Source organism: Furipterus horrens, unplaced genomic scaffold (genome assembly GCF_987537825.1).
Source record: "Furipterus horrens unplaced genomic scaffold, mFurHor1.1.pri manual_scaffold_5, whole genome shotgun sequence".
Taxonomy (NCBI): Eukaryota; Metazoa; Chordata; class Mammalia; order Chiroptera; family Furipteridae; genus Furipterus; species Furipterus horrens.
Genome location: NW_028327175.1, coordinates 188,238,475 through 188,258,469, shown reverse-complemented (window position 1 = coordinate 188,258,469; position 19,995 = coordinate 188,238,475). Strand labels below are relative to the sequence as shown.

At 41.1% G+C, this 19,995-nt stretch overlaps 1 protein-coding gene across 1 annotated transcript in view; it reads right to left on the bottom strand.

Annotated features, from left to right (window-relative positions):
* SMC3 (structural maintenance of chromosomes 3) overlaps positions 1–17,070 on the bottom strand; it is a 38,267-nt gene extending 21,197 nt beyond the window's left edge. The window contains exons 1-6 of the mRNA XM_090278574.1: positions 16,929–17,070; positions 15,853–15,928; positions 4,005–4,043; positions 2,467–2,534; positions 840–911; positions 186–265 (exon numbers count right to left, since the gene is read on the bottom strand). Coding sequence (XP_090134700.1) covers positions 186–265; positions 840–911; positions 2,467–2,534; positions 4,005–4,043; positions 15,853–15,928; positions 16,929–16,943 — 350 coding nt within the window. The 5' untranslated portion in view covers positions 16,944–17,070. The remainder of the gene's footprint in view (positions 1–185; positions 266–839; positions 912–2,466; positions 2,535–4,004; positions 4,044–15,852; positions 15,929–16,928) is intronic.
* Between the last annotated feature and the right edge of the window lie 2,925 nt (positions 17,071–19,995).

The following is a 19,995-nucleotide window of genomic DNA, read 5'->3' as shown; positions in this document are numbered from 1 at the left end:
TTGGGTTAGGGAGCATGAAGGAGTACAGAATAGTCATCAAACCACCTGTTTTATCAGCCTCAGAAAATCTCCTGATTCTTATGTTTATGTGTTAAAACAGCAGGCAAATATACTTCATATACGAGGCAAGTAAAATACTTTTACCCTTTTGTAAAGAAAGTACAAATGGAAAGCAAAATGCTTACGTGACCATTTTCTTGTCTAAGAAATACTGATCCTTTTTGGCACCAATAACTCTTCGGAGTGAAACTTCCTCTTTATCAATCTAACAAAAAACGTACAAGCCCAAAGTTAATTTAATAGTAAAAGCAAAGCCATGGCCAGGTAGCTCAGGTGGTTACGGCCTCGTCCTGATATGCCTGAGCTGTGGGTTTGATCCCTGGTCAGGGCATATACAAGAATCAAACAATGAATGCACAAGTAAATGGAACAACAAATTGATGTTTCTCTTTATCCCTTCCTCTCTCTCTCTCTCTAAAATCAACTAAAAAAACACACAAAAAAAACCAGCATAAAAGTAAAGATAAAAACTTTTTTAGTTACTAAGGACATTTTAGAATCCCTAACCGTAACAATTATTTTGAAATGTCAATCTCACTAAAAGTATGCTATGAATACTCAATTCTGATGATACAGTTTTCTACAACAGCTTGCACATTCCCATTTACAATATTATTTGTTATAATTTTAAGACAAAATTACGTAAACTGTAGTTTTTTTCACATAAACTAAATTATAATAGCTTAAGTAAGCTATAAATAAAGGTTTTAAAGCATGAAAAAAATAAGCTGCAACAATGAAATTACCAACGTTACTGAAAAGAAAAAGCAGTTACTCACCGGCAGCCGGTTGTCCGAATTGTCAAAAATAATCTCCACAAAAGCAGAAATAACACGAGGACCAGTACCTTCCTAAAACATGAGATAAATAAAATTTTAATTTAAGTGGTATTTTCAAATTCTGTAACATATTTAAAGTCTAGTACATGGTAACAAGCCTGATTCAATGGAAAAAATTTTCTACCAGACTAGTATATATCCTTGCCAAAACAGCACAGACACTGGATTAGGATAGTAATACTTTTCATCCAAAGGCTTTAGATTCTGAATGAGAATAATACAAGACATGTCAAAGTCAGGTCCTTATTTAGAGCACAAGACCCCATGAACACTAAATTCTACCTATTTGCTACTATCTAAAACTCTTTGAGGCTTTTCTTTTATAGACTCATCTTAATGCTGGAAATGAACCCTAACAAATCATATTAACTATTGGAACTCTGCTTTTGTAAACATTTAATTTGACATAAGTCTATGTAATTTTAAATCTGCTAAGAAAACACACATTTAATTTAACATGTGTCACATTTAGACCAATTTATGACCCAACCACTTACATACCAAGTCCAAGTAATTTCCAGATTCTGGACACTGTTATTATGTAGTGGGTTCAATAACATGGAGAATATCTGAAAAGATTATTCTTTTAATGCCAATCCGAGGAACCTAAAGATTTCTCTATAGGGAATTAGTCCCGCTTACTGAGCTAAAAATTCAAATTTGAGGGGTAGGGGAGAGGTGGGGAGATAATGGTTAAAAAAAAAAAATCTTACATGTGAGAGACATTGAGATATACGGAGAAATCTTGCTTTCTGGTCTTTAATTAATTATAAGCCACATTCAAACCAGAAAGGTAAATTATATCACTTTATTATAGTCTTTTATAACTTTTATCCTAAAATTGCTTTAGTTTATTATTCATAATCTAGTCAAAAATTATAATAAATTTCTTCACATACACTGTACATCTTTCATACCGGAAAATAATGTTAACATTTAAGTAAAAATATGGCTAAAAGTAACTTGTATGTTGCTTAGTTTGCAATGGTTGCTCATCTACCCTCCCACTTAACTTCTAGTTCTGAGTCTAGAAGTTCCTAATCCCCAATCTCACTCTTTTTTTCTCCTCAGCAAACCTTCTTCTAGAGCCTTACCAGACAATAACCTTAATAAAGAATTTATATTTATATGGAAGATACACCAATCCACTGGCAAATCCTACAATTTTATTGTATAAAAATTAGGGCTTTACAGCCTGCATTGATTTAGCAGATTAAATTTTACAGCATAACATACTTAAAAGACTATATTCTATTCACAAAGGATATAAAAATCGAACAAATGCTTTATCAGGATTAACAATGTATTTTTTAAAATATATACAGCTGACCCTTGAACAACACGGGTTTGAAATGTGAGGGTCCACTTGTACACAGGTTTTTTAAATTGACCGGCACAGTTCAAACCCATGTTGTTCAAGGATCCACTGGCAGCTGGGAATTCACGTACTCAAGAGGGCTGACTGTAGTTACATGCAGACTTCTGAATGAAGGCAGTGGAATCACTGTCCCTTCAGTTTCCAAAGGTCAACTTAATATCAATAACGTCTTAAAGCAGTCTCACTCACATGCAATAAAGCCAATCGCTGTTCCGGCCGAAGATGACTAAATTCGTCACTGAGAACAAACTGAATTGCTAGAAATACAAAAACATAACTATTAGTAGCGTCTAAAACAATGCAGATAAAGCGGATTACCCCTTTATATAGACAAAAGCTATGCAGAAAATTTGCCCATACTTCAGACTAATCAGTCAGAAAATGATGACATAAGAAAAATATTAAGAAGCTTTCAATGAAACACTTAAGGTAAGAAAATAGAAAACACAAAAGTACAGGAGACAAGCAAATCTAAGGTCTCCCCCTTAATCAAAGTATTCACTAACTGGTTAGGTGAGCACTGTATTTGCTTTTACCCACTAGACATAAATTATTTATTAACAAAATAGGATATATTCCTACACTATCCTTAATTGGATACCCTGTCAAAAGAAATAGAACTAAGTGAACAACATAGGGAAATGTTTCAGACTCCTACCTTCTACTCAACTGCTTGCACTGCCCTTACCTTCAGTAAGAAGGAGCCCTTCCTACTTCCAGACCACACAGCTGCTCTGTTCCCAGTCCACCCGAGACCTCTGGCATTCGAAGAGCGAGTGTGTGTGTGTATGAATGGGGTGAAGGTGAGGACTGGTTGTCTTTCATAATCACCTTGGGGTCGGGGGTGAATTCAAACTGTCCTCACCCCTCTTGAGATTATGAAAACACTCACTTCTATAACATCACTCTCTCAGTATCCCCAAATTACAACCACTGACGGAATACAGAGGACCCTTTAAATGTATGAGCACAGACAGGATAGAACCTTTGCTCTTTTAAACCTCCCTTTTCCTCAACGACTCAACTAAGAGGTTCAAAATTTTTTTCAACTCACTCCTTGTAAAGTCCAATTCTGTTAACATGACTTTTTTTTCTCACCAGAGGATTTGTTAAAAGAGGTATTATTATATGTACTTAAATGCATTTTATCTTTAGAGATAATTTTCAAAGCTCTATTACTATCTTCAAATTGACAATAGTCTTTGTTCAGTCTATAAAATTTTTACACTCTTCCATCCTTTATAAAAACAATTGGTTTAGAAAATTTTTTTAAAGAGGGAAAAGAAAGATAAGTCATTTTCCAAAAACAGTATTACCTATTCTACTGCATATATATATATATATATATATATATATATATATGCATTTATAACACATATATTTCACTCAAGTAAAAAAGCACTTCCATATGCATTATCTCATGTGATTCTCACAACCCATCTAAGGTAGGCAGGGCAAACATCTCTCTTTTTAAAGTGGAAAGAGTAATTTGAGAAGTTAAGTGTTTTGCCCAGTCTCTCACAGTCATTAATCACTAGGTACTAGGTATAGAGTAGAACTCAGATCCTTATACTCTAAACTCTCTCTCTACACTCAACTACAACCCAGTATGAAGAAATAATTCTTGAGTTTCAAGCAGATATAATCTCAGAAGACAAATTTTTTAAATAAACTATCTTAAGATACCTAGGTCTTAATATATTTAGAGTTCAAAAAACAATACCTACCATAAAAAAAGTTACTTTTTCCAGATCCATTTCTGCCCACTATAAAATTTCAAAAAGTACATGTTATTGTGCATAAAAACCAATACAATTAAAACTTTACTCAAAGTATTTAGAAAACGTATAAATCCAAGTTTCTAGCAAACTGTCTTAATATTTGATATTAAATACAACAGAACAGTAAACAAAAAAAATCAATAAACAAAACAGCTTTAATCACCAAATGAGTTTTTGTATAAACTTCAGATAGTTTTTTTCCTTAGACATTCATTTCATTGCTCATTCTTTTGCTCTTTCCCAATAGTTTAAAATTAATAACAATAATTAAATATACTACCTGACTTTCATAACTTATAACCATTACAATGGACATTAATTCTACTTCAATAGCATATAATAAAGCATTTTTTAACAATTTAAAAATTCATATATTGCTAACATTTAATAATACTTAAAGAATCATTTTAGTTCTGGCTGACTGGCTCAATTGGTTAGACCGTCATCCTGATGCACTTAGGCTGTGGGTTCAATCTCCAGTCAGGGCACAACCAATGAGTGCTTAAATGAGTGGAACAACAGATCGATGTCTCTTCTCAAATCAATAAATAAATTTTTTTAAAGAATCATTTTAAATTCTCAAACTATTGACCTATATATTAATGTAGTTTAACACTCACAGAAGTATAGACAACTATAAGGCACTGTTTTTACTACCCAAATCCAGAAATAAGGAATTCTATACATAAAAGGGTATCAAAATGTTTCAAATTTAATGAATTCATTCGCATTTTTTAAACAAAAATTTTAGTAAGTCTTAATCTTAACCAAAATATGCTGAAAAATAACTTTGCCTTTAATGCAAAGTTATTACCTTTAATGTAAAGTAAATCCTAAAGAGATAATTTATGTTATGCCAGAAATTAATGAAGTGCTTTTAAAAGGAGGCATGTAACAGACACAGAAGCCAGCTTGAAGCAGGCTTCCACTGGCTAAATTTAGACAACATGACTACCAAATAATTAGATGAATTACAAATGAGTGCTTGGGGGAATAATCCATGAGTCCATTCTGATCATGAAAAGATAAACAACTAAGGAGGAAGGGCTCTTAGCTGCTAAAGGTAAATGTGAAAGGAGTGTTGTAAATGGAAAAATCATTTTGTAACCATCAGAATAAAAGCAAGAATTATCAATGCATGCTAAATCTAGGGGAAAATTTTGATAAGGAGAGCAATATTTGCATGTTTCAAAAGTATCTCCCCATCCCATTATTTATTAGTTGCAAAGGAATAAAAACACTATACAGAGGAAAAACTGCATATTACCTTGACTGGGTGATCAAAAGTAACACCAATAAGAGGCAGATTAATATCATGCACCTCCAGATGTAACTAATAACCAGATGACACATTATTTACATAATATTTTTCAAAAACACTGTTATAAAAGACCAAGAAACATTATGGAAATGATCCACATTAAAGGAACCTAAAGAGGCCCTTGCTGGCTACATGAAGGTTGCAGGTTCAATCACAGGTCAGGGAACAATTATACATGAATCAATCAATGAATGCACAAATAAGCAGAACAACAAATCAATGTTTCTTTCTCTCTCAAATCAGTAAATAAATATTTTTAAAAAAGAAAAGGAACCTAAAGAGACAGGACAACTAAATGCATTACCTGACTATGGGAGACAAGCAGGCATGGTTTAAAAGACTGACGACTGCTCTGTGGAGCCCGCCCCCAAAAAAACAGGAACTTGGGTCTTAACCAGCAGGTTTATTTTTCATGATTGCTTTGAATCCCACCCTCTGGGGGATTTTAAAGATACAACAGAAATACAAAGTGGCTTTTAAGGAAAAGGGAACCTGCTCTGCTTTTCTCTGAATAGCCTCAAATCCTTGTCAGTAAAATGTGAAGAACAAAACAATTAACTAAGAGGAAATGTTTTTAACCTTGTGTAAAATACCTGGACGTTTTAACCCTGTATTGATCTGCATTTCCCTTTCACTCCCTACCATTTGGGGAAGGGCTGCATGTTTTCCTTATCCATTTCCCCATGTGGAAAGTAGATAAAAACCCTGGCTAATAAAGAAACGAGTGCGATCTTCCACGGTAAAAACCCCCTCCCTCCCTTCTTCAGATGGTGAGTGTCTGAGAAGTTTCTTCATCCACTCTGAGGGACCCAGAGTCTCTTACACCTGATCCTAAATTAGATACTTTACTGGAGGGGAAAAATGCTCTAAAGAACATTCCTGGGTCGATCGACATTAACTGGAAAAAAAACAGCAGATTAGTGCACTGATGTTAAATTTACTGAAGTTAGTAAATGTACTGTGATTATTGAGAAAATATCCCTATTCTTAGAAAGTTCACATTTAAATCTGAGGTACAATTCCATGATATACATAACTTAAAAGGAAAAAAAAATGAGTACAAATAATAAAGCAATTGGGGAAAATGTTAATAGGAAGTAGGTTATATATATGAGCATTCTCTGTACTGCTCTTGTGAGAAACGCTCACAATAAAAACCGGGACACAGGACTTGAGCAGTAAAGGGAGGCCTTTATTCACGAGTCTGCAGAGCCAGGCGCACTCTCACAGCCAGGAGAATGTGCGCACCAAGTAGACAAAGGAGACTGGTTTTATAGTCTTAGCTTCCCCACCCTGAAATTGCCACCCTAAAGTGATTATCTTCCTTGCCCTAAAGTGAGAGCGATTAGCTCCCCCTCCCCTCTCCTTCTTCCCCGTTTCTCCATTACTGGTTACTCCGGAGTTACAATCTAACACGGTTATCTAAATGCCCCTTCTGTGGTTTGTAGATATGCCAGTGCTGTCAGCTCCCTTCTCAGAGATCCTCTAATTACATTTGCCCTTAAGACCCTTTAATTACATTTGCCCTTTGTTACTAATGACTTTTTACTGGTTTGGGAGTCACTATGTCCTTATTTCTAACAATTCCCCCGTCTTTTTTTTTTTTTTGGAAAATTGACTACTCAAACCATTCTCTTCATCCCTTCAAATCTAAGGAGGATTTCTCAACTTTCTTCCTCATAGTTAGGATTCCCTTTGGTCTCTCGGAGGAGGAGATTATGAAAAGTTGCTGGCATCTGTTTAGTTAGTGCAGTCTCAATTAGCCTTTGAACCAAACCTCTGACGCATGGAATAATACAGCAGCCTAAAGCTGTGAGGACCCCTGCTACCACTATGCGGGACACCAGAGCTGATGAGATCATTCCTTTCCAGTTGCCAAACCAGTTTTCTAACCATCCTGTTAAGGGATTGTCAATACCTGAGTTTTCCACCAGCTCATTTGCTAAGGTAGTTAGTCCCTGCAGGGCCTTAGTGATAGATCCATCAGGGGCTGTATTATTAGGGATAAAGGTGCAACACTGCCCCCGAGCATTACACATACACCTCCCTTTTCTGCCAACATCATATCCAGTGACATCCTGTTCTCCCAAGCCACTCAACTGGTGGCATCTAATTGTTGAGCGATTCCTTCTACAGTATTTCTAGTATAACTGATAAACCTCTGTTGGTTATAATAAATATAGTTTAATCAACAGAAGAGCACTGACTCAAACTCTGCTGCTATCTGATTTCTAGCTTTAAACTCATCTGGAACTCCTCTGGGGACTCCAATGGCATCACTATAGATATGAGGATTATAGGATTCACCAGGCGCCACTGACCTTTTTTTTTTTTCTAACAGGGGCAGTCTGGATCTGTTTTGGAAATGCTAGGGTAAATGGGATAGCCAATTGAACCAGGGCACAGGTTCCACTCCACCTGTTAGGTAGGATTTTCCAGAGACTCCTCTGCCCACAATACCACCAGACATCTGTTCTGGGGATTCGGAGGGGAATATAGTTGCCGGCCCCACTGTGAAGGTGGCTCGCATTTCTGGGATGAGTGCATATTAGGAGTTCTTCTGCAGGGGTACCCGAATTTGCTTCCCACCCAGAGAGGCAAGAAGAGTAATTCATGGGCTCCACTGAGTATGAAGGGAGAGATTGAGTCTGATTACTCCTTATAGAGGGAAAGAGGAGAGACAAGCTTCTACAAGTCTCATTCCCCCACGCACTTTCATCCTGGTAGAGAGCGAGCGAGCATACAGGCCATTCCCGAGGGGTCAGAGTCCCAGGCTAGTGGAAATGGTACAACCTGTGCCTGGGGTCTTCCTGTGCTACAAGCATAACAGTTGCTTTTATTCAGGGATTTAACAGTAAATTTGACCCATTCTACCCAAGCATTTGCGTCTCCGTACCCAGTCTCTATCTTTAAGGTTTGTCTGAGATCTAATACCTCAAAAACTTTTCCCTTGGCTGGATTATTCTGGGGTCTTTTCTGAGGAGTTTCTGAGGTCTGGCTGGGAGAAGTTAAGATTTTCTAGGGAAGGAGGTGTTGTCACTAAGTGAAGACCTAGCCACCCTGCTGGATCTATGCCAGATACATCCAGTCCTAAGCAATAAACTCTGGTAGCCACATGGGGTTCCTGACTTAAGGCCTGTGGCTGGTTAAGTGTTAGAAGAGGGTTGCACTGGAGAGGCTGGCAGTTTGGCGGAGGAGCTTCTTTGCTTAAAGTTATTTTAGGCAAAGGAGACCAGTTTTAAAATGAAGCCCAATGACCAACCCATACTTCGCGAACCCAACCACTTAGTTCAGCCAAACTGTTGAGTCTCAGGAGGCAGCAATGCAGATGGGCTTCTTAAGTGAGCTTTGTATGTACAGACAACCACTCAGGAAATGAGATCATAGGCTTATGCCCTATGAAAACAGAAAGACACACACATGTTAATTCACACAATTCACAAACCAGTCTTTAAATTTGCAAGACTGTCTTATTGGGAAGACATCCAGTTGCAAGGCATTTGATATTCTTGCCTGTAAATTAAGCATTGTTGATGTCACAGACCTGGTTTAACTTTCAAATGAAAACAAACTTTGAATTAAAATAAACTTTATAGACACAATTAGCTGCACTAGTTTATGGTCTACCACTGAGCATTGTGATTTTCCTCAAATCATGATTTTTCTCCCTAAGATTACCCTCCTCGTTATTAAAGGGACTGCATTAAGTCCAGTTTTAATTTAGCCTATTCATTTGCATAAATACAACAAGAGCAGCCATTGATAGCATAAATCTTTTAAGTCTGCTTTGCTGGAACTTACACAAGGAACCTTCAGGATTACCTTTAGTCTGCCCTCTGGGCACAGAAGCTGAGCCACATACCTGCCATCTGGCCTTGCCTGTAAAACCCATGCTTTTTACAAGTTCTTCAAGCTTTCCATTGTGCCTAAAGTTTCCTCCTAGCCATTTATCAGGGAAGCAACCTTTGTTTCTTCCCTAGAAAGATTGCCATGGACCGCACAACCAACCAAGGTGCTAGGCCTTTCCCTCATGGGCTTGCATTAGCCTAGGCATGCCTCCTTCAGGCATGACATTCCAGTCAAAGCCTCGGCTGACATTACCACCATTAGCAACTGGTCTTATTAGTTTTATGAAAAGGAACCTTATGTCACATCTTACTTCTTTACAATGCCAAATACTGGAGGGTTCCGGTAGGGAGAAAAATATAAAGGCGTGAAGGAAAATCCTTGTCTTTCAAAACTGCATTTCCATGCATTATATCTTCTGTTACTAAAACCATACAATTTCTTCTCGAAACCTTTATAAATTTCTAACCAACCTTTTTATTTACATGCCTTACACCTTTCCTGGTTCCCTTTCTTTTATGTGAAGTTTTTAAAATTTCCCTGGGAAACCTCAATTTTTCCTTTCAGAGCATAAATAGAACAAGCAGCTGAAAGTTTCCTTTTCCCAGGTTTAAAGCTTCCATAACTTTCCTTTTTATTATTACAACTATTCTTAGACCTTCTGCAGCATTCACAAACTTTCTAAATACCCTTTACTGCTTTAGATTTAACCATAACATGCTTCTAATCCTTGTTCTTTTCCACACGGTGAAGGACTGTACTCAAACTCAGTATCTGGCAGCTAAAAGTTCCTAGATTTGCAGAGATATTCTGCAGCTTTTTGAAGTTCCTGCTTCTCCTCCTCTCTTCTAACATACACTTTGAGCTTTCCTGAGGAGCTCTTCAATTACTTTATTTGGCCCATTCATTTACTTTTTGCAATTTCTTACAAATATGTGGCCAGTTTCTGTTTCAATGGTGACTTTTAAGAGTCCCTGCCATACAGCATTCTCTGGATTTAGACCAGAATACTTCCTCATTTGGTCCCTGAGCTTCTGTAGGAATTTGATGGAGCTATATTTCGAATGCCTTGGAGATATTCTGTGCTTGGGGAACGAACTTCTTGATTCCCCTGATGATGAGGCTTCTAAGGTCTCTCATCTGAGCCCTATCCTCTGGCCTGTTATTCCACTCAGGGTCTATACTGGGAAACTTTTGTTAGGCCGGGACAATTTCCTGACCGGGAGGATGTTCCCTTTCCCATGTCCTCATAGCAGCCCGTCTTGATTACTCCCTTCTCTTCCCCACTGAAGATGTCTAGTACAGACATTAATTCTGTCCACATGTATATGCTGGGTCCGGGGAACTGATTTAATTGTTCCGCCAGTCCAAGGGGGTCCTTTACCAAGCGCTTCATACTGTGCTTGAAGTTTCTAACTTCAGTGCTTGTTGAAGGAGCATTTGACATATCTAATATGTCCTGGACCCATGGAGAACTCCCTAAGGGGAAACTGGCTGCTCTGAGGGAATGGGGAAGTTCTTTAGGTCTTGCTTACATTGTTTCAATTCCTTTCTTAATTTAGATAAGTTGCCACCAGCGCCGTAGGTGTCATGGGGGAGGATGCTGGTGGGGTATCTGCTAGGTGTTCCTGGCCTCTTCCGTCTGTACTGTCCGTCCACGGTGCCTCTGCCCAGTTGGCCGCCGGCTGGCCAGGGCTATAAGGCAGTGGGAGACAGGACAGAGGGCCCAGGCCTTATCTTTTGCTTTTTTACAGGGAAGAGACCTGCGGATCTGCTGGTAGGTGGTGATCAGCAGAGAGCATATTCCCTCTCTTCCTCAAAGGCTGATGCCTGGCCCTGGCTGTTGTGGCCCAGTGGACCAAGCACCAGCCCGCGAACCAAGTGTCGCTGGTTCAACTCCCAGTCAGGGCACACAACCAGGCCACACGCCAGGTCCCCAACCGGGGGCACAAACGAGAGGCAACCACACAGCGATGCCCCTCTCTTCTCTCTCCAAAAACAAACAAACAAACAAACAATCCAAAAAAAAAGCTGAACACACATGTAAGACCAGGGCTTGCCAAACCCAACATTCATCAGACCCAAATTGGGGCCAGAAGACAGATTTCCCCTAAATGGGTTCCTTTGGCCAAAGGAAACAACAATAATTTGCCATTGTCTGGTTTTCCTTACTTTTGGTCCGGGAATCCTCTCCCCAACGCTCTAACATTCTCCCTAATGGACTGTTGGGTGGAATGTTTGTGGGGCCTTCCTTGGCCCCACCCCTAGGCCTAGAATTTCTATTTCCCATCCTCAGCTGATTCCCGTGGCTGAATCCGGTTGTGTTCTCAACCTCCTTCACCAGAGAACAGACCCAGCGGAGGGGCACTCCACACTCACTTACTTGCACACAGACCGAGATGCTTCGTTCGTCTCCAGCCGCTTCCCTCACAGCGCAACGGATCCAGCGGAAGGGCACTCCGGCCGTTTCCTTCACAGGACAACGGACCCAGCGGAGGTGCACTCCGGCCGTCTCCCTCACGGGACAGTGGACCCAGCGGAGAGGCACTCCACACTCGTACCAGCCACACGCACAATCAGCTTCCCAAGGATGCCCACCCACCAAGGCAGTACTTAAGTCCAATTTTCCTACTTTGGCCCGTGCACGAGGTTGCCTGGTTGCCACGGTGTTTGCTTTTGTTTCCCCCTGCATCAATCCACTGCTGTCCCAACAAGAAGTCTCGGGTCGTTTCCGGACACTGAGGCGGGTGGGCGTCTCCCCGCCTTGGTTCAGAGCCCTTCCCGCACACAGGCGGAGGATCCCGGACGAGCCCCCAAATTGTGAGAAACGCTCACAATAAAAACTGGGGCACAGGACTTGAGCAGTAAAGCGAGGCCTTTATTCACGAGTCTACAGAGCCGGGCGCACCCTCACAGCAAGGAGAATGTGTGCACCAAGTAGACAAAGAAAACTGGTTTTATAGTTTTAGCTTCCCCACCCTGAAATTGCCACCCTAAAGTGATTATCTTTTCCACCCTGAAATTGCCACCCTAAAGTGATTATCTTTTCCACCCTAAAGTGATTATCTTCCTTGCCCTAAAGTGAGAGCGATTAGCTCCCCCCTCCCCTCTCCTTCTTCCCCGTTTCTCCATTACGGTTACGCCGGAGTTACAACCTAACACGGTTATCTAAATGCCCCTTCTGTGGTTTGTAGATACGCCAGTGCTGTCAACCCCCTTCTCAGAGATCCTCTAATTACATTTGCCCTTTGTTACTAATGACTTGTTACTGGTTTGGGAGTCACTATGTCCTTATTTCTAACACTCTTAATTGTGCAACCTTTTTGTAAACTTAAAATTACCATTAAACCAAAGTTTAGAAAAGGTAACATTAAAAGAATTACATAGTCCTGGCCAGGTGGCTCAGTTGGTTGGAGCACGTTCCCGTACACCAAAAGGTTGTAGGATCAATTCCCAGTCAGGACACATACCTAGGGTGCAGGTTCAATCCGTAGTTGGGACACGTATGGGAGGCAAATGATTGATGTTTCTCTCACATCAATGTTCCTCTCTCTCTCAAATCAGTAAACATATCCTCAAGTAAGGATTAATAAAAGCAATTACATAAATAGTTTGAACCATCATCCATTCATAAATATATAACTTTAAAAATTTAAATTTCCCTTTAATTACTATGACCTATAGAGTGAAATACTACAGAGCAATTTTAAAGATGTTGAATATATCTAATAAGAAATAACATTCAGGTTTATTGTGAAAAATAGCAAATTACCAACATATCACACCACAAATCCATTTTTATTTTAGAAAGTGCACCTATGCAGGTGTATACAGGGACTCATGAGATAGTGAAGTAGACCTAGTTCATATGTGCCCCCAGATTCACCTGCCCCAACCCAGGCCTTAGCTGCCTGTCAACAGACGGGCTCAATTTCCCAACACTTCGGGTTGTTTCAGCCTATGACAGGGAGGCACATTCAGGTTAGATCTGGGAAACCTAAAGGAAGTCAGAGTTCCCCAACTCCTTCAGGGCAGTTAGTCCCCAGAGTAACACAATCCAAAGGGATGCGGGAACCAATGCCCTCTATGGTGAACACTCACCAGTTAGAAACAGGAGCGGGCAGACAAAAGTCTCGCCACTCCTCTCCCATGTGACCTCTCCAAGGCATGGTGGGTTTATACAGTCTGGCTGGAAGTTATCCAATGTGACCACAAACCAGCTAGTCTTCCTTGCAAGGCCATGACCAGCTTTTCCCCTCACTCTTGCCCTCAGACTGCACCCGCCCATTAAAGCCTTAGGAGCTAAGCAGGCCTCAGGTTGTTTTCCAGGAAACCAGGGCAAACAGGAGTACAGATTGTTAAAATTAAGAATGGCTATCTCTGGGTAGAAAGATTACAGTTTTCTTTTAAATTTTTTCCTTTTAGCTTTTATGTTTTCCCATAATATAATTAATACCTTTGTTTTGTTAAAAGGCTGGTAAAAAGGTAACCTTAAAAAGAGATGCTTGGTATATTCAAAAATTCAAACAAAAAGATATTTGCATTCAAATAGTTTTTTTTTTTTTTAAGGGTCAAAATCCTTAAAGTGGTGTGCATTCACAGGATACTTTTAGGGTCAACCTCATTCTATGTTACTTTTAGTCTTTCTGACATTGTGAAGATATTAAAACATGTTAAACCAAAAAAATCATATTATGTTTTATTTTTCAGTTAAAACAAAAAGAACGTTTAATTTCTTTTGTGACTGTAACTATTAACGATGTTAATGTTGCAACCAAAGTACAGCAGTAAAACAGCTGCCTCGTAACAGCTGAAACAGTAACACTCGATAGGCCCTATAATCATAATTTTATCCTCCTAGATGATTAATGACCTTCATTTTAAATCTCATTTATGAAATTATACAATTGATATATTGATATTTATCTACTTATAACTAAGTTAAACATTATAAATCTAGCAAGTATTCATTTTTTTCCATTTCTAAGTATTTTCTGATATATGAACACCAGAAGGCTCTTACTTGTAATCAAAATATAAGTAGAACCCCAGTATGATTCAGCTACCCTTACTGCATACCAAAACATAAAAAGCATGCTTTCTTTATTCCCAATTACAAGGCTGTAACTGATTTGTTAAGGGCAGGTTCTTTCTTGCCCTCAATTTTTAAAATTTATTATTTATTTTGAAATAAAGAATGACTGATTACCCAAGGTTCCCTAGGAAGACCAGCATTCAGTGCTCACCCTTTACTGATTTCTCTGACTCTCACTTTATCCCGTGCTATTGACTGAATTAGGCTCCCCTGTTTCACGGTGAAACTCTTAACCCAATGTGATGCTTTTTGGAGATGGGGGCGGTGGGAGGAAATTAAGATTAGATAAAGTCATGAGGGTGGGGCCTTCATAATGGGGTCAGTGCTCTCACATGGGGCGGGGAGGGAAGGAGGAGGAAGACAAAGGAGAGGAGAGGAGGGGAAGGGAGGGGAGGAGAGGGGAGGGGAGGGGAGGGGAGGGGAGTGGGGGAGGGCAGGGAGAGGCTCAAATAAAGAAGGTTCTGCATGATAAAGAGGGAGGCTTCCAGAATCTGACCAGGCTGGCACCCTAATGATGGACTTTAGCCTCCAGAACTGAGAGAAAATAACCCCCTGTTGTTTACGTCACCCAGTGAGTACTTTGTTGTGGCAGAACTAGCAGAATATACCAATACACCCCGTGAGCAGGACACTGTGTAGCACAAGTCTAGCCATAAACAGCACACACTTCGCCTCTCTAGTGCCTAGAAGCACTCATTTCAGAGCATCGGAGACCACACTTGTTGGCTCCATCAGCAAAAGGGGACATTAGCATTTTTAGAACCCATATACCAAATATTGTATCACAGGGCAATCACATTAGCCCTTCCTTTATCCTCACACATTTGCTTTCTCATTTAATCTTCTCAATAGCCCTATGGGATGCACACGTTAATTATCTCCACTTTACAAATGAGAAAACAAAGTGTTTCCTCGGGGAGTAAAGTTTGAAAATGAGATTTGAATCCCATTCTGTTTTGCTCTAGTTTATGCGCTTCCCACCAAACTGCGTGGTCTAGCCTTAGACATTATGACAGGCGGAAACAATTCGAGAACAATGTATTTGTCAATAAAAAACGATTATCTTTGAAATAAGGCAATAGTGAGCATTGTAACGTGGAAATGACATATCGAGAACAGAACAGTTGAAACACTAAATTTAGTGTCATTCACTATAAACTTAAAAGTTATTAACACACACACATAGGAGTCTACCCAAATAAGTAACTCATGTCTGTCTGCCTTATTCAAATATTTTAAACATGTAAAACAAGCAATTCATCAGCGCAGACAAAAGACAAAGAAGTTATTTCATATAGAGAAAAAATATACACCAAGGAACTAGCATAAATGACCCATGGGGAGGGGGCAGGAGAGAGCAACGAGGGGGGATGGGTCAACTGTAACAGAACAACAAAAAAAGAGAAAAAAAAGAAAAAATACATTCATCTATGTACCTTCGAAGATCATTCTTGTCTCCTTAAGCCTAGCTACAGGCAGAATTCAAATGGCTGTAAACTATACATCCGATCTAGTAAACCAGAAACACTTACCAATAACATTATGTTTTGAACTGAAGGGATCTACAATCGTTTGATCTCTGTAACTTCGAAACCCCTGGATAATAACCTAATAAGCAAAAGAGATATTTTTCAGAACACACACACACAAGTACCTTCGAAATATTTTCTCTGGCACTTCCTCCCCCTTTTCTGGTTTCTCAATGAATGCAAGACAGGACGCTTTCAATTTCACGGGAGAAAAATTTCATTTTGGAACGTGGTGATTAAAAGGGCCTGATTACCAGCCCCCACCAGCAGTGTTTTTTGCAGGAGTTTCCATTAGTAACCCGTGAAGGGAGTCTGAAAATGAAGCACACTGTATAAGGTTCGCTGGAACTCGAAACATTTCGGGGAGAGAGTAAAAGTATCAGGTAGGCAGACTGGTCCCAGCCTCCCCGACGCCAAGCGGCCACGGGACGGCCAGCAAGACGTGACATTCCAAGAAAGCATCGCTCGGAGCCCCACTTTTCCAAGAGGCTGGGAACAGGCTCCTCTTTGTGCGGCACTCGAGCGCGGGAAGACCATTTTGACAGAAGTAAACACCGGAAAGAGGAGGCGCTGCACATGCGGCCAGAAAGGGGTCCCCTTTCACTTCTCCCGTCAGTCGGGGCGGAGAAGAGCCCCAGTTAAGCCGACACGCCAGCCTGAGCCCCCGGGGGCGCGCCCGAGCCGGGGAGACTTGTCTCCACACACCCCACGCGAGTGGCCCGCGCGGGATTCTCCACGCAGGACAACAGAACTCCCCGGCCTCTCCCGCCCCCGGCCCACACGGGAAGGCCCGATCCCTCCGCAAGGCCCTCCCTGCAGCCCCTCCACACCTTTCGGCGGCCCTTCCCCTTTCAAACCAGCGCTCCAGAGAGAGGCCCGGGCTGCAGAGGGAAACCCCAATTCTCAGAGCTCCCCGCGCTCCCCGGGCGGGCCTCTCCCCTCCCCTCCCCCGGTCCCTGGTCCAGCCCCGGTCCACTCCGCAGGGAAAGGTGAGAGGCCGCAGGTCGTGCTGCGATACCCCCGCCTCAAGGAGGGGTCCTGACGGGCCGTGAGGGATGGGAAGGACGTGCAGGCCTTACCTGCTTTATGTACATGGTTCCGAGACCCCAGCCGGGGCGAAGGGCTGCCTCTCCAGAACCAACAGGGCGGACGTGGGGGTCAGGTGAGGCACCTCCGCGACCCCTCCCCCAAGCGCCGCTCGCTCCCTGCCAGCCAAACAAGATGGCGTCGCCCAAAGAGGCGGAGTCCGCGCCTCGGACAGAACCACCGTCGTTTTCCCCACAAAGCGTAGGGGAGGTCAGCGTCAGATCGGCTCGTTCATTTTTCAAAAAGGAGGCTTCTCTGGCGTCTTTAAGCGGACTCATTTGATTCTTCAATTTGTAGCTGAAACTCTCCTGGGACTTAGTCGGAACCTTCAGTCAGAAAAGCCTTGATCGTGAGGTCGGCGCGTATTCCCTCCGAGCGCGGAGCCAATGGTTGCGTCCACAAGGGGGCGGGAAAGATTAGGCGCCAAAGCCAAGTATGAGAGTCCAAGGGCCTGTAGCCGCGCAGGCCGGTGGCCACGTGGTCTCAAATATGTAAGAATGCGACGCGAGGCGGGCGGTGTCTGGGAGCGGTCCAAGGCAGCTGGTCCAGTGGAATTCCTTGTGCGGAATCCTTACTGCTTCGTTCTCCTCTCTCTTTCTCTCTCTCTCTCCCTCGTTTATGTAGTTATTGTCTCTCGACTGCAACCCTTGTCACATATTTATCTCTACTACAATATTAATCCAAGAAGGAAGGGACATGATCTTGTTCCTTCTGTTTCTTTAGTAACCTGTTCCTAGAAAGTATTCAATAAATACGAATTAATGAAAAATGCAGGAAAGTAAAGTACTTACCACAACCCTGGCTCATTTATGCCGGCTCCTGGTATTAAAGATTCCCTGTGAGCCCATTCCAGCCCCATCCCACCCCCATGGCAGCATCATTCTTTTCTGGAAAGCATTTAACAGTAGGACACATGGATTTCCTTTAGCAGGGAGGAATAGTTCATCAAACCCAAGCACACCATCTGGGGGCAAATGGACTTTCCTCAATGAAATTGACACCATAAAGCTGACAACTACAGCAATGCCTACTTGCTCATAGTCAAGCAAATCAGTACTGCAGGCTTTTTACGTCAAAACATCCTATTAACAACACAGCATCATTTCCTTCAGTATTTTTACTTTTCTCCCCCAACCCCACCTCACTGATTCAACATGATCCTCAGACACTGGAGTTGCAGTCGTAGGTGTTGGGGGTTGGAGGAGAGATACTAATTACAAAATCTCTTTAAGAACGGGATCTATTCAACAAGGGTGAAAAAAGTAAAAAGCCAGAACCTATTCAATACCCCAAACATAGACACAACAATCATAATCCCTATTTTGTGTAGTTCTTTATCAGCTTCAAAGTGCTATCGTGTGTCGCCACATTTTTCTCACTATGATGTCGTGAGAAACAAGGGTGCTTGTTATTCTGCATTGAACTGGAAACCCAGGGGTCTTATGCTGACTCCATCTTGCAAATTCCATGACTTGGGGATACACCATTTTCGTGTAATTATAATAGGACCACTCTCTGCCCTTCCAAGCAGCAAAGACAAGGACTGCCTTGGCAAGGAGGCATGAGTAGGCGGAAGGCTCAGCTTTGGGAGTCCCATGTCACATCTTTTCTCTACCATTTGCTAGTTATAGGACATGGGGAATATTAACCTCTTGGACTCTCTGTTTCCTCACCTATAAAATGGGGATTATAATAATACCTCCTAAAACTGCAGAGAAATTGAGATTGATTTTATGTAAAACAGCTTGCACAAGAGATAATGTTAGTGATTGTTGTTCATAGTTCATAACCAAAACAGCAAGTCCCTGGGGAAAAAACAACAAACAGCTAAATTGAAAGGTCTAAGACACCAGAGGAAAGCTGAGCAATGTTTTGGGACCTCCTCATTATTCATTCAGCCGATATTTACTGAGCACCTCTAGCATGAATGTGTCTTACTACTGTTGGGAAGGAAAAATACTTTCCTTTATCTCTATAAGGTATTGGGGCCTTTGAATTAAACTCAAACTGACAGATTAGTGAGAGAGAAAAGAAGTTTTCAATTACATATGTACAGTTCGCAAAGAAATTTTACTCAAAGGGATGGTTAGAATTTGGAGCTTATATACCATTTTAATAGATAAAAAGGAAGGGGAGGAGGATACTTCAGGGAAAACAAATGAACTTATTAGAAGGTGAGTAGAGAAAGAGCCTGTAAGGGAACAGAGAAGACTTTTAGGAAAGGTATGCTATTTTTATGACATTGTCTATTTGGGCGTAATGTGGAGACAACTAACCTCCTAAGAGTCAGATTTCCCTGAGCGTTCCTAGGGAAGCAATTTATGACAATTGAGTTGTTTTGAGCTCTGGGGAGGTCATGCTTTAAGGTAGATAAGAGATTTCAGAAATTCAAATGCTTTTCGCTCAAAATAATTTTTATGCCACAGGGCCATATTCTTTCTTCTCTAGGATGGCCTGAATACTTGCCACTACCTCCTCTCCTGGTCTCAGAAACATATTATCAATACAGTGGACCAGCATCATGTTCTGCTCAATGATGAGATGATTAAGGACTTTTCAAACTATGGAATGACGCAATTAATGTAGCCCAGAGGTAGGACCTTGAATGTGAACTGCTGCCAGTATTGCAGGAATGCTCCATCTCTTCCAGATAAAGATTAAAAAGAATGCCTTTGCCAGATAACAGTTCCATAATAAGTGCCAAAAGCTGTGTTGATCTCTTCTAGTAAGGATTCCATTTCCAATATGGAGACTGAGTCACCTCTTGCTTAAATGATGTTAATCCACTATCATCTGACAGGCTTCATCTCGTTTTTGCAAGGACCTAACTAATGACTAAAATGGGGATATAATGGGGACCCCACATCTCATTTTTTAAACCCTTGAGATTGATACTCATCCCTGCCATTCTCCCCAAGATGTGGCTGCTTTTGATTTACTATCTTGGCTGGGCTTAAGGCAGTTTTAGGGATTTCCACCTGTCCTCTCCTACACTAATAACTCTTTGTCTGTAGGTCTGGAAACTAATGGGATTTCTGTCATTCACTAAGAATATCAGTC